The 12,656-nt window shown below is 40.9% G+C and overlaps 1 protein-coding gene across 12 annotated transcripts in view; it reads left to right on the top strand.

Annotated features, from left to right (window-relative positions):
- The window catches only part of LOC129752668 (sodium/potassium-transporting ATPase subunit alpha), a 137,807-nt gene extending 125,394 nt beyond the window's left edge, over positions 1 to 12,413 (top strand). For all 12 annotated transcript variants that reach the window (XM_055748885.1, XM_055748989.1, XM_055749043.1 and 9 more), the window contains 3 exons: positions 731 to 905; positions 985 to 1,217; positions 8,248 to 12,413. In XM_055748885.1, coding sequence (XP_055604860.1) covers positions 731 to 905; positions 985 to 1,217; positions 8,248 to 8,368 — 529 coding nt within the window. In that variant the 3' untranslated portion in view covers positions 8,369 to 12,413. The remainder of the gene's footprint in view (positions 1 to 730; positions 906 to 984; positions 1,218 to 8,247) is intronic.
- The last annotated feature ends 243 nt before the right edge of the window (positions 12,414 to 12,656 follow it).

The following is a 12,656-nucleotide window of genomic DNA, read 5'->3' as shown; positions in this document are numbered from 1 at the left end:
AAGTTTAAATTTTTTTTACGATAATTCTTGTTTTTTCGCTTTCTGCAAATATGCTACGCTTAGAAGCATACCCCAAATGTGATAAATTTAATAATAAAACTCTTTTCTACTACATTGAACACACCTTTTTCGGTTAATCAAACATACTTAGTTTGTGAAATTTGGTCCAGCAAGTTTTGAGATATAGAATGCCAAATTTCGATGTTTCTCGGCTTAGATTTCTCCGCAAATTTCAAAGTTTTAGTAAATTTTCGTGAGCTTCGTTCCTATAAAAGTAAAACAAAATGATAAAAATCTAAAATCATTTAAAAATTATCCTGAAAACATTGAGTTCTTCTAATTCCGATTCCTGTTCTGCAACATTTTGTTTGAACTTGAAAATACTGTTTCCTAACCGATAAAAGCCGTATCTGTACAAAGCCTTTCTAACATCTAGGTTAAGTGAAGTAATATAATTTGGTAATGGTCTACTAACCTCGTAACAACCTAACTCCCAAGGAACCGGAAATTGTTGAATCTCATTCGGAAAATTCAAGCCGTAGGCTACGAATCGGTTCAACAGTTTCCATCAGTTCCGGTAATACCCTGAAATCTAATCACATGATTCAAAATTGAGCAAACAGTACACCGTGTCACTTATACGCTTTCTTTTTTCCAAACTCTCCCTCTCACAAAAAAAAAATCCGAAATCGATTCCCCTCTCTCCCAACTTGCACACTCCCAACGACAGACTTATCTCGATGGCCTACGGTCAAATCGGTATGATCCAGGCCGCCGCCGGGTTCTTCGTGTACTTCGTCATCATGGCCGAGAACGGATTCCTGCCGCTGAAGCTGTTCGGACTCCGTAAGGGCTGGGACTCGAAGGCCGTCAACGATCTGACGGATTCGTACGGACAGGAATGGGTATGTCTTTTTGCTTTTTTTTTTCAAATTGTAATCGTTACAGAAACATAACCTTGATCTTCCGTTTTTCATGCCGCAGACCTACCGAGACCGCAAAACGCTGGAATTCACCTGCCACACCGCTTTCTTCGTGTCCATCGTTGTGGTCCAGTGGGCCGATTTGATCATCTGTAAGACTCGCCGTAACTCGATTTTCCACCAGGGCATGAGAAACTGGGCGCTCAACTTCGGTCTCGTCTTCGAGACGATACTGGCTGCCATCCTGTCGTACACGCCCGGCATGGACAAGGGTCTGCGCATGTTCCCACTCAAGTGAGTATTGTTTCAGCGATAAAATTTAACTGTTAAACTCCATCTGACAATTCGAGCACAGATTCTACACCAAAAACAGAAATGGAAAGATTTGATTTCTACAATATTTCACAGTATTGAGGCAACAGCCCTAAATTTTACTTCGGAAGTCCGCACTTTCGATTTCCTTCCGAAAACGAAAAAAATGTACTAGATTGTCTAGAGTAGGTATGTATTGTGCTGTCAGCTCATCAACGATGTTTCTACAAAATTGGTTTGAATGCACGTTATTGTGCGTTTATATTAATTTTTTAGAAACGTCGTTGGTGCACTGACCGCAGATCACAGATTTTCGTCAATCTAGTACATAATTTTGCTTTGGTCGAAGGTCGGAATATCGGACTTCCGAACTAAAATTGAGTGTTGGCGCGATAATATCGAAAGTCTGGACTTCCGACTTTCGCACTTATTTTCGACAAAGAAAGAAGTACTAGAGTGTCAAAAGTACACTGTGTAGTACACTGACTACACTGACATCATGCCCAAAACATGATATCACGTTCGTCATCAGGAGTTTTAACGTTCAGGTCGGCCAGGAGGAGGAATTCAAACCGACAATTAGAAGGTTCTGTGCGCCCCAGTTGACCGACGAAAACGGCCTCAGACTAATAGATTTCGATGCCTCCACACAAGTACACCTAGAGATCACCGTACGACACGCAATCACAGATCGACCACGTTTTGATAGACAGTCGGAACTTCTCGGACATCATCGACGTCAGATACGACGAGGCGCCAACATCGAATCAGACCACTATCTGGTGATGGTGAAGATGCGCCCAAAACTCTCAGTGGTAAACAACGTACGTAACCGACACCCGCCTCGGTTAAACATCGCACGACTTAAGCAACCTGAGGTCACGGCAGACTACCCGCAGTTGCTCGAAGCAGCGCTGCCGGCAGAAGGCGAGCATGACGAAGTCCTTTTTGAGGACTGCCATCAAGACCATCAAGACAACCATCAACAGTGCTGCGGAGAACGTCATCGGGCATATGGAACGAACTCGACGGAACGACTGGTTCGACGAGGAGTGTAGAAGGGTAATAGATGAAGAGAACGCTGCGCAGGTGGCAGTAGTGCAAAGAAGCACCCCTCGAAGCGTGGAGAACCACCGACAGCGGAAGAGGTAGCAAGTCCGAATTTTTCCGGGAGAAAACGCGCCGCCTGGAGGAGGAGGAGCTCGAGAAGCTGTAGTAGACAAAAGCAATGTTCGGAAAATTGCTCAAGAAAAGCAATCAGGATTCGTTTCAAGCTAGAATACTTATACCTCCGAGTGCTGTGATACGCACGTGGTAAAAGTATCCGTTGAATATTTGTCGAACATCAACACTAACTTGATACATAAAAATATACCATGCCCCATCGGGGCTACCGTTGCTATTCGTCACGTGGCTAATCAATGGTGATCGACATACTTGATGATACATTTTGAACGTCGCTCTCCTAATCATTCACTAACGCCTGTACTTCAATCATTGTTGATAATGATAGACGATCATGAATGTCTCAGAAGGGAAATCTGAAGAAATACCAGGACCACATGTTGAAAAAAGTCGTAGCACATACTGGACACTTCATTGCGGTTATTTAGTAATGATTTTGTTCTTCTACGTAAAGCGAAAAACTTAAAATCATATTGTAACCTTTACACATCTCTCAGAACTGATTCATATCAGTTGTGATCCTAGAGGGTTGAAAACCATCAAGGAAGGCAATCATCATCGAAACGTTCGTTGCTGATAGTCTGCGTCCTTCTTCACCACATCATGTTTTGCGGGAATGCATCAAATACAGCAGCGTCGTTGTCATGCATGATTGTTTATATGATTTGGTTGGAGAGGAAAAATTGACTGCTTCGATTTTTGGCTCTGAATGCTGTAAAGCATGGCTGATAGAAAATGATTGATTTTCGGAACATTGGACGAAAGTTCTACCAGAAGCTCAACGCATCCTGCAAAGACTTCATGTCGCAAGCCGAAATGTGTCGGGATTATGACGATCAAAGCTTCATGACGGACAATCGTGAGGTGATCAACAGGTTGAAGCAGCACTTCGATGAACACCTGAACGGCGTACATGCAGGAGACCCAGACGGTGGAGCCGACTTAGTCAACGACGTAGAGGAGCCACTCCTAATGATGAGTGAAGTTAAGGAAGCCATTCAGTACTGCAGAGTACTGCAAGAAGCGCCGCTGGATGGCTTCGATACTTTCAGGTCCGTTCTGGTAGAAAGAACACCAAACAGCTTAAGGATACTCGAGAATAAAACGAACAACGCAACAATTAAGACTTTTCATACGTCTTTGAAGTCTTTGCCCATACGAAACAAGAATCCAAGACTTCGAGAAGCTTTGTCGACGACATAGTTTGTATGAATCTTGAACTCCAGCCGTCGGTCGAGAATAACGCCCATATCGTTGATGTGGTCTATCCGGATGATGGTTCCGTCTCCGAGGGTGTACTTTGCATGAAGAAAGTGCCGCTTAAGGGAACACGATATTACCGAGCATTTATTGCGGTTCAAGGGCAAGCAATTGATGTCACACCAGTGAGCAAAAGCGATGAATTGCTGTTGCAGGAAGTTGATGTCGTCTTGGACGTTTGTGGTGTGACAAATTTCAGGTCATCGACATAAATATGCGAGCTTTGTGCCACCGAGGAGCGCGAATACATCTTTAGAATACATCACGAAAATGATCGGTCCCAAATGACTTCCTTGAGGCACTCCTGAAGAGGCAACGAACTGCCTAGAAAAGGATATACCAACACGAACGGACAACTTTCGTCCCATTAAGTAGCTCCGGAAAGAAGCAAAGATTGCAATATCGGGGGTTCAACTTATCGAACGCCGCAGAAAGATCTGTGTAAATGGCGTCAGTTTGAGTATTCTTGGCAAAGCTGTTCTGCACGGACGATGTAAAACTTAGTAGGTTTGTAGTCGTGGATCGTTTAGGCTTGAACCGGTGCTGATCGTTGGAGAAGTGATGCCTGCAAAATGAGAAAATTGGATCCAAAACAACCAGTTCAAACAGTTTGACGATCGCGCGTTGAGCGGAGATTCCACGATGGTTGCTCACATCTCTCTTATCTTTCTTTTTGTGGACAGACTGAAAGATGTACCTGATGGGTGTCAGCAGAGATGGAATAAAACGCTTCAAAAAAGTAGCTGGTATACCGTCCGGGCCCATAGAAGATGAATTTCTTAGCCTAGCTGCCGCTTTTAGGATGGCTGCATCGTCGACTAGAATTCAATTCAAAGGTGATCCTAGGGGTGATATATGTATTTCCAACAGCCCTGGCGATTTGCCTGAAAGAAATCTCCCCAGTTGTGAAAATACTAGAAAATTCCTTGGTTCACTGGGAAAAGTTCACAAATTTCTGGAACAGAATTCGTTCAGTCGCTGTCAAGGAACATGTAAGATGGAAGTCCTGGTTCTATCCGTTGATTTTTAAAGTGCTTTCAAAAAGATTTCGGATCTTGAAATTCCTTTGTAACCGGTTTAGATAATATAGGTAGCTACTCTCGTATAAATGACGTTCTGAGCAGAAATGTGCCCGCGCGCCCTCGCCATATTTCCAAAAAATTTGCGTGGTGAAACCGCGAGCTATCTAAATTGAAAAACCGCCTAAGGAAGGCATAAACAAATACATAGGCGCAACCCCACGGATGCCTCTAAACATAACGTCAGAGCAACTGAGTTGGAATACTTAAAACTTAAAGACTTCAGTTAACGCCGTTACTTAGTCGATATCCTACGTAAATTCAAAAATGAACCATCATCATTTTGGAGCTACGTAAGGAACCAAAAAGGTTTTTCAGGACTTCCACAGAATCTGCCGTATGAAAGTCGCCACTCAACCAATAGGGCAGAAGCAGTCCAGCTGTGCACAGAGTTCTTTAAAACTACGTTCGTTGACCACATCATGACTTCTGGGACTCAACATTTGGCTTCAGTAAACTCGTTGAACATCAGCATTCCTGAAATAAGAATTTCCCCTGACGACGTGAGAAAAGCGCTCCTATTTAAACGTTAACGAATGGAAAGGCGCTGGTCTTGATGGTCTGCCTCCGTTGTTCATCAAACGATGCCATAACTCTCTTGCACTTCCGGTAAGCATGATTTTTAATAAGTCTTTGGAATCAACAACCTTCCCAAAACTTTGGAAAACTGCATCTCGTTGAAAATTACCGTGGTATTTCTATACTGAATTGCCTTGCAAAGGGTTTTGAGTTGTTAATTTTCAACGCATTGAGCACAGTATCGTCACACATAATTGATGAATGTCAGCTCGGATTTCGCAAAAAGCGACCAACCTTGTCGAACTTAATGGTGTATGTCCCCTTTATCAGCGGTTGTCTCGCAAATAAAAAGCAAGTAGATGCTTTGTATGGTGGACTTTGCCAAGGCATTCAATCGGCTTCCCCACAAGCTCCTTATCGACAAACTAGAAAAAATGGGATTCCCAGCTTGAATCGTAAAATGGCTCGAATCGTATCTCCATTACAGAACTGCATTTGCTCGACACGGTCACATCAAATCCCGAAACTTCACTGTTCCTTCTGGAGTTCCTCAAGGGAGTCATTTGAGTCCACTACTGTTCAACTTGTTTATGAACGATTTTTGTGATATAACTGATTCTGAATTAGTGTTCTACACTGGCGATCTAAAAATGTACCGCTCAATATTACAATATTCAGACTGTTTGTTACTTCAGCAGGATCTCGATAAACTTATGTGCTGGTGCCAAATGAATGCGATGGAAGTTAATCTGAAAAAAAATGTAAGCTTATAATGTTCACTAGAAGCATAGTTGAGATCGCACATCTTTACACAGCTAAAAACACGGTACTTCAGAAAGTTGAATCCATTCGGGATTTGGGTGTGATTGTGGATAAGTCTCTAAACTTCAAGGAACATCTTGCTGTAACCAAGGCGAAGGCTAAAACAGTGCTGAGATTTCTGGTAAGAAACACCAAAGGATTCAACCGATATCACCACTCTGAAGGCATTGTACTGCTCGCTCGTCCGCTTTGGTTTGGAGTACAACATACAAATCTGGGCACCAAACTCAATCGGCGATATGAAACTTCTCGAATCGAATACGCACTCCCTAATATACCCAGGAATGCACCTCAGAGACTTTCACCTTACCATGACCGATGTGGGATCCTGAACATCGAACCGATCGAATCTTGATAGAAGGATGGCTTTCTCTTCACAGGAACATAAATCCTTGCGGCATCGAGAGAGATCACTAAGGCTGGGTGATGTGGAAGAGCTTTGACAAGGGGAGCGGGAGCTAAACCAACCTTCGGAAGCCTGAAACCTTCGTTAACGAAACAGAGGTCGAGCATACGTCCGTTTCCATTTTCGATATTATTCATCTGATGTAAAGTCGCTGTACGCAGTACATCTAAGTATACACAAGAAGATGCAAAGAACGCACAGGGTCTGGAAACAAAAGATATGACGAGTATGTCATCCAGCTGACTCTAGACAAGCAACGCGAAAAGGACTCTGCTAAAACCAGATCGCCAGAACGATCAGTAGGCACGTACACTACGCATAGACAGAGTTTCCGATTACCGAAATCAATGCGGGTCCAAAGAAGCTCCAGATCGTCCCAGGAAACCTCTTCGATAAGCAAGGCCGGGAGTTAGTATCTAACGGCAAGTAACACTCCTCCACCAGTAGATTTTTTGCTGTTAAAAGGGGTTGTAAGCGCAACGCGAAATTGTATAATCTGGGCCAAAAATCTGACTGGAGAGGGTACGGTCATCAAGCCATGTTTCGGTAAAGGCAATGACCATGTTGGTTAAAATCCTCTATAAATATTTTGTGTATTTAGAATAGAATAGAATAGGTAAAGGCAATGACATCGTAGCAGGAGCACGAAGTAGCGAGCAGATAATCGATCAGGCAGGAATTGACACCTTGGAAAATGCCGATAGAGTAGGGCTTCAACGTGGCGCTAGAAGGTGTTATTCGACGAACGGGGGGGCTCGATTTTCAACAGATCCAGCAAATTTCTCGGCTTTGCCGACGACATTTATATCTGGCGATTTATATCTGCGGCGGTGGAGGAAATCTTCCGCAAACTGAAACGCGAAGAAGGAAGGATTGGGTTGATTATTGACGTCCAAGTATATGCAGCTCGCTTGTCCAGTAAAACCCAAGTCACAATCGACGGCGACGAGCTGGAGATAATCGTAGACTTTGTCTGTTTCGGCTCCACAAGCAACTGCTATCGAGAAGACTTAGCCCTCGCACTAAGTGTAACCTGTACACGAAGCTTATTAGACCGGTTGACCTCTACGGGCACGGAACGTCGATATTGCTCGAGGAGACCTGCGCACACTCAGAGTATTCAAGCGAAAATCTGATCGTTTTTTGGCTTGTTCATCCAAAATTGACAAAACATGCTCTGTAGGAAAAATCAGCATCTAGCTTCTCTGTTTAACTCGATTGTATCGTCGAAGTTGCCCATTATTCCTTGAAAGTAAGGGTTTCAACTGGCATAGCATTTCATCAAAAGCAATCGATGCGCTCTCTGGTATCGACATTGCGCACTGTTCTGGAAAGCTTAGCTAAAAAAACGAAATTGAGTATCCCGTCAGTGTAGTCAGTGGTATTAATGCGCCAGAACTAAATTTAAATTCGGAAGTTCAGACTTCCGACAGCAAAAAATGACGTACTAGATTATCGAGTGTATGTGTTCTGCTGTCAGTTCAGCAACAACGTTTCTCAAAATAAATCTGCATGTACAGTTTTGCCATGCACAACATTTTCCGCTTGAGTTGTCTTAACAATGTTTATCAGAAGCAAAGTAAACTCTACTCAAAATCATAAAATTTCAAAAAGATTTTAGATAAATTGTTTGGATATTTTCTTTGATTTAGTTCGAATATAGTCAGTGAACTTAGCCTAAAAAAAAACAATAAACACTAATGACGCCCTTTTTTCCGTTCTCTTTCCCTTCGCAACACAGGTTCGTCTGGTGGCTACCAGCCTTGCCGTTCAGTTTGTCCATCTTCGTGTACGACGAAATCCGTCGTTTCTACTTGAGACGCAACCCAGGTGGCTGGTTAGAACAAGAAACGTACTACTAGGTCAACAAATTTATATTTAAAAAGATTAACTAAAGAAGAAAGCAAACAGAAACAACAACAACAAAAAAAATTGAAAAGGTGGTAAAAAAAGTACAGTGCAAATAACAAAAAATGAGCATAAAACAGTAATATTTTTTTTTAATTATTAAATTTATAAAAAGTTATAAATTATGATTTCTACAATACACACAAAACCAAACACACGAAGGCGATAAGATGTGAAGTAATAATTTAAACAAAGAAGAAGAAACACTAGCAACAGAAGTACCCAAGTCGTGCAGAAGATAAGAAAGCAGTATCTCCCGTCCTCATCAAATTCAGAAACAAAACCTCCCTTTCCTTTCGTTTGTCCTGTTCCCGGCGCATATTGTGTCCCCCGCATTCTGGTTCCCTCGTTCCGGTTTTTCATGAAAAACGGTCAATAAAACAAACATGAAACGAAAATATCGAATTGCGTGTTTTCTCTATTGCCTAGCGCAGGTCAATGCAAAAGGCAATACGCTACATGTTGTGTCACGACGCACACATTTTCCCTCCTGCAAACAGAAATAACGATAATAATAGGAATGATTAAAGGAAGTAAAAGACCAATCGATAGACCCGCCCTCCCCCTCGTCAGTTTGCGTTTCGAAGAAAATTAACCACCATACGAACACGTTTCACCCGTAGTCGTCGTGATTCGTTCGCCAGTTTCGATGTGTGAGTGTGCTTTCCGTGGCCCCGCTTGGCTCCATTTTGCAAAAAAAAAGAATACTTTTCCAACTACAGAAAACCGGAGGAAAGCTCAACGCGCGGTTTGTTGTGTTACCGACCAGGCGAGAAAATTCAAAAACGAAAGATCTCCAAGGCGGGATTAGAACCGAATTGACAAATTTGACAACTCTCTCGTACAAACAACTAACAAAGAAACAAACAAAAACAGATGCCATAAAGCGTGCCTGAATTGTCGCGGTTAAATACATGAACCCGCTAACGAACGCACTTGATATTGAAAATCGCGGTTACGCATACACAGAAAACTCGTTAACAACAACTCTGCCATTGTTCTTGGATCGGCAAAGTGTGTACGTGCGCGTTTTTTCTCTCTTGGTCTCACTCGACCCCTTGAACTATCTCACGTGCAAACGCGGCAACTTATCAACACACACGCGCGTACAGCGAATACGGGATCGCGACTCATTTTTAAGGAAAGAAGATGATGGAAAAGGCTAAAGTAAAGTTTTATGAAGAAATAAGAAACAGCTAATCGTCGTTCTAGGCGTTGAAGAATACTAATGATGGAAATAAGGATGAAAAATTATAATTATTCTAGTGTGTGTGTGTGTTCGTGCGTTCGCTAACTTATTTAAACGGTCGCATTGGTCGCTTTTTCTGTGTGCGGTAGCCAGGGCCAGATCAGGCATTGCCACGCAGTAGATTTTCGAGCGCTACTGTGTTTGTCTCACTTTCACTCTGGTCCCTACTGGTTAGAGCACTATGACACACGCGTTCTCACGATTTTGTTCGACAGCGCACACAAACACACACACCCACACGCATATGCATACACATCTACATTAAATTTGGGTTGGTGGTATTTCGGATCCGATGGATTCTATGGGTCGCAGTGTAAGTCCTCTTCTATTCGAAACGATAATGAAGTCCGATTTAACGATATTATTCGACTCCTAGCTTTCCTTGCTTGAACAAAATGATTGAAAATGGAGAAAGATAATGCGACGAATCGGTAAATGGTTATTTTTTAGTTTGAAATACTGCCACCCTAGCGTACATATACAGTCACTTTCACTCTTTGCGCGAAATATTAAATTTAAACAATGAATCATGGATGTCGTCAATCGCCATACGCAAGAAGAAAACAAACCCCAGAGAATATTAAAACAAAAAAAAATACACATTCTAACTAGCGCGCTCGGTAAAGCACCGCCCTCCTTATCTTGATTCCCACTTTCCCCGTTGTTAATCTCTGCAACCCTAACAACCCATACCTAATCCTGGACCCATCCCCTCTAGCCCGCGATCCCTAATAACAAATCTGTAGATTTTCCTCCACCCACGAAACCCCCTCTCTATCTTTCATCATTCTCTTATTATTAATAAATTAAATAAAGAAGAAAATGAAAAAAACTCGTTGTTAGTTACAAAGGAAAGCTAATTTAAAAAAAATTAAAAATAATGAAGAAAAACTCTAGCAGTAGTGAGAAGAATCAACAAAGAACTAAAATTTAGTAGAAGAAAACTAAGAAGAAAAACAAAAAACAAGGATAAGCGCAAGGGAAAATTGTTAACGAAAGTGAAGTGAATATATTAGATGAGAATAAAAGTTGTTTTAAAGATTGTTTTTATTGCCCCTTCTCAACGACACACATACACTCACAAGCACGGACACGATAAAACTTTGTATACTGTTTACTCAACGGCCGCTCACTTTACTCTCTGTAGACAAAGCGAAACCTCTCTTTCTCATCACTCCAGCAAGTTTTCTCTATCTCTTTGTTTCCTTTTTCGTACGAAGGTCAACTGCCGAACAGGATTTACTCCGATTTTACCGACTCTTCCACTCTGAATCGGTGAGCTGTTTTGTGATAAAAATATTACTTTCCTAATCGGAAGAGTTCTCCAGGTATCTCGGAGCACTACTCCTATGTGTGAGCATTGCCTCTTCCTGTTCTTACTTTTTTTTTTCGATTTTCTGTCAGATTTTTGTATTTTTGTTTATGCTTACTGATCGACTTTTTTTGTCTTACGACTTTCACAAAAAAGCAAATTTTTGTCGCACTCTCTCACTTCCAAAGTTGGAGCAAAAACCTTCTTTATTTGTTTTTTGTCCCGGCTCTTGAAACAATCCTTGAACTCGTTGTGTTTGTTGTTTGTTATTTTTTCTTATTAAATTGGACTTATTTTTCCTCCAACACAAATACACACGCTCGATCGATCGATTTAGATTCGATTAATTTAGCCTAGTGCATGATAAAAATCCATTTAAATAAAAGAACAAAAAAAACATACAAAAACACGCGCAGAGATGAAACATGCGAAAATTGTTGATTTTTAGCTCTGAAAAAAAAAAAAATGAAGCAACCCGACGAAAGCAACAATTTCCAATAAGAGATAAAAATCCATCAAGCTGAAAAAAAAAGAAAAATTTCCATGCGTTCAACAGATGAAAACAAACAAATAGAAAGCAGAAAAATAAGTAATTCGTCACATAAAACTGCCCGATTGTTGTAAACTAATTAAAAATGCATGAAATAAAAAAAAACAAGACAAAATATTTCAGCAAGAAAAAACACACACATTTAAATGTAAAGTGAAATCCGCAGATAAACCAAGTTAGCTAAATTTAAAGAAAAAAGGCTATTTGAATTAATACCAATAAATAAAGGAAACAAAAAGAAAAAAAAACTCGTTATAAAACAGCTGTAGAACAGAAACAAACAAATACACAAACAATTACACCACATACAGTAACAACAAACAAAAAACCAACACACACACACACAACCCCAAAACTAAAATTAAGCATAAAAGAAACAATATTTCTCTTCATCAAAAAACAACACACAAAACAGAAAAATCTCTTTCTCTTGAACCAACAGCCAGCAGATGAATGAGAGAAGCAAAATAATCTAAATGGAATCGATACCAGGGTCGAAACAGCAGAAAAAGAACAAATACAATAACTGGAACGACAAAAAACCATAACAAACATGCATACACATACAAACAACACACATAAAACAAACACTGCAAATAATCGAAAGCTAAAGAAATAACAAAGGAAGAGAGAAATAGAAGGAGAAGAGAAACAAAACAAAAAAAAAATACGACAGCAAATACTGAAGCATGCGATTTTCAACCGCGCGATGATGAGTAGAAGAAGAATCGAGAAAGCAATGCAAGTAGCACGGAAAATGATGATAAATGATGATGAAGTAGAAGAACAAGATGATGAGGATTAAAAAAAACCAGCAACCAAGGGTGAAAGGCCATCAGAAGAAAAATCAATTGTCAGAATAAAGTCAGAACAATAGTATTTAACAAAGTGGTGGGTTTGTTTTGGTTTAGTTTTCCGAAAGCCTGTTACAGCTGGGTTGGGACCATTTGATTTGTTTTTTCTCATTAGAAAGTTCTGGGGTATCAGGAAAATTAGAGATAATAATGTTACACAATATTGATCTTTATATTATCGCGCTAGCACTAAATTTGACTTCAGAAGTCCGGACTTTCGATTTCCGACAAAGGAAAATGAAGTACTAGATCGTCGGAAGTTTGTGTTCAAATGTCA

The sequence above is a fragment of the Uranotaenia lowii genome, chromosome 1, assembly GCF_029784155.1.
Source record: "Uranotaenia lowii strain MFRU-FL chromosome 1, ASM2978415v1, whole genome shotgun sequence".
Taxonomy (NCBI): domain Eukaryota; kingdom Metazoa; phylum Arthropoda; class Insecta; order Diptera; family Culicidae; genus Uranotaenia; species Uranotaenia lowii.
This window is presented reverse-complemented; position numbering and strand designations above follow the sequence as displayed.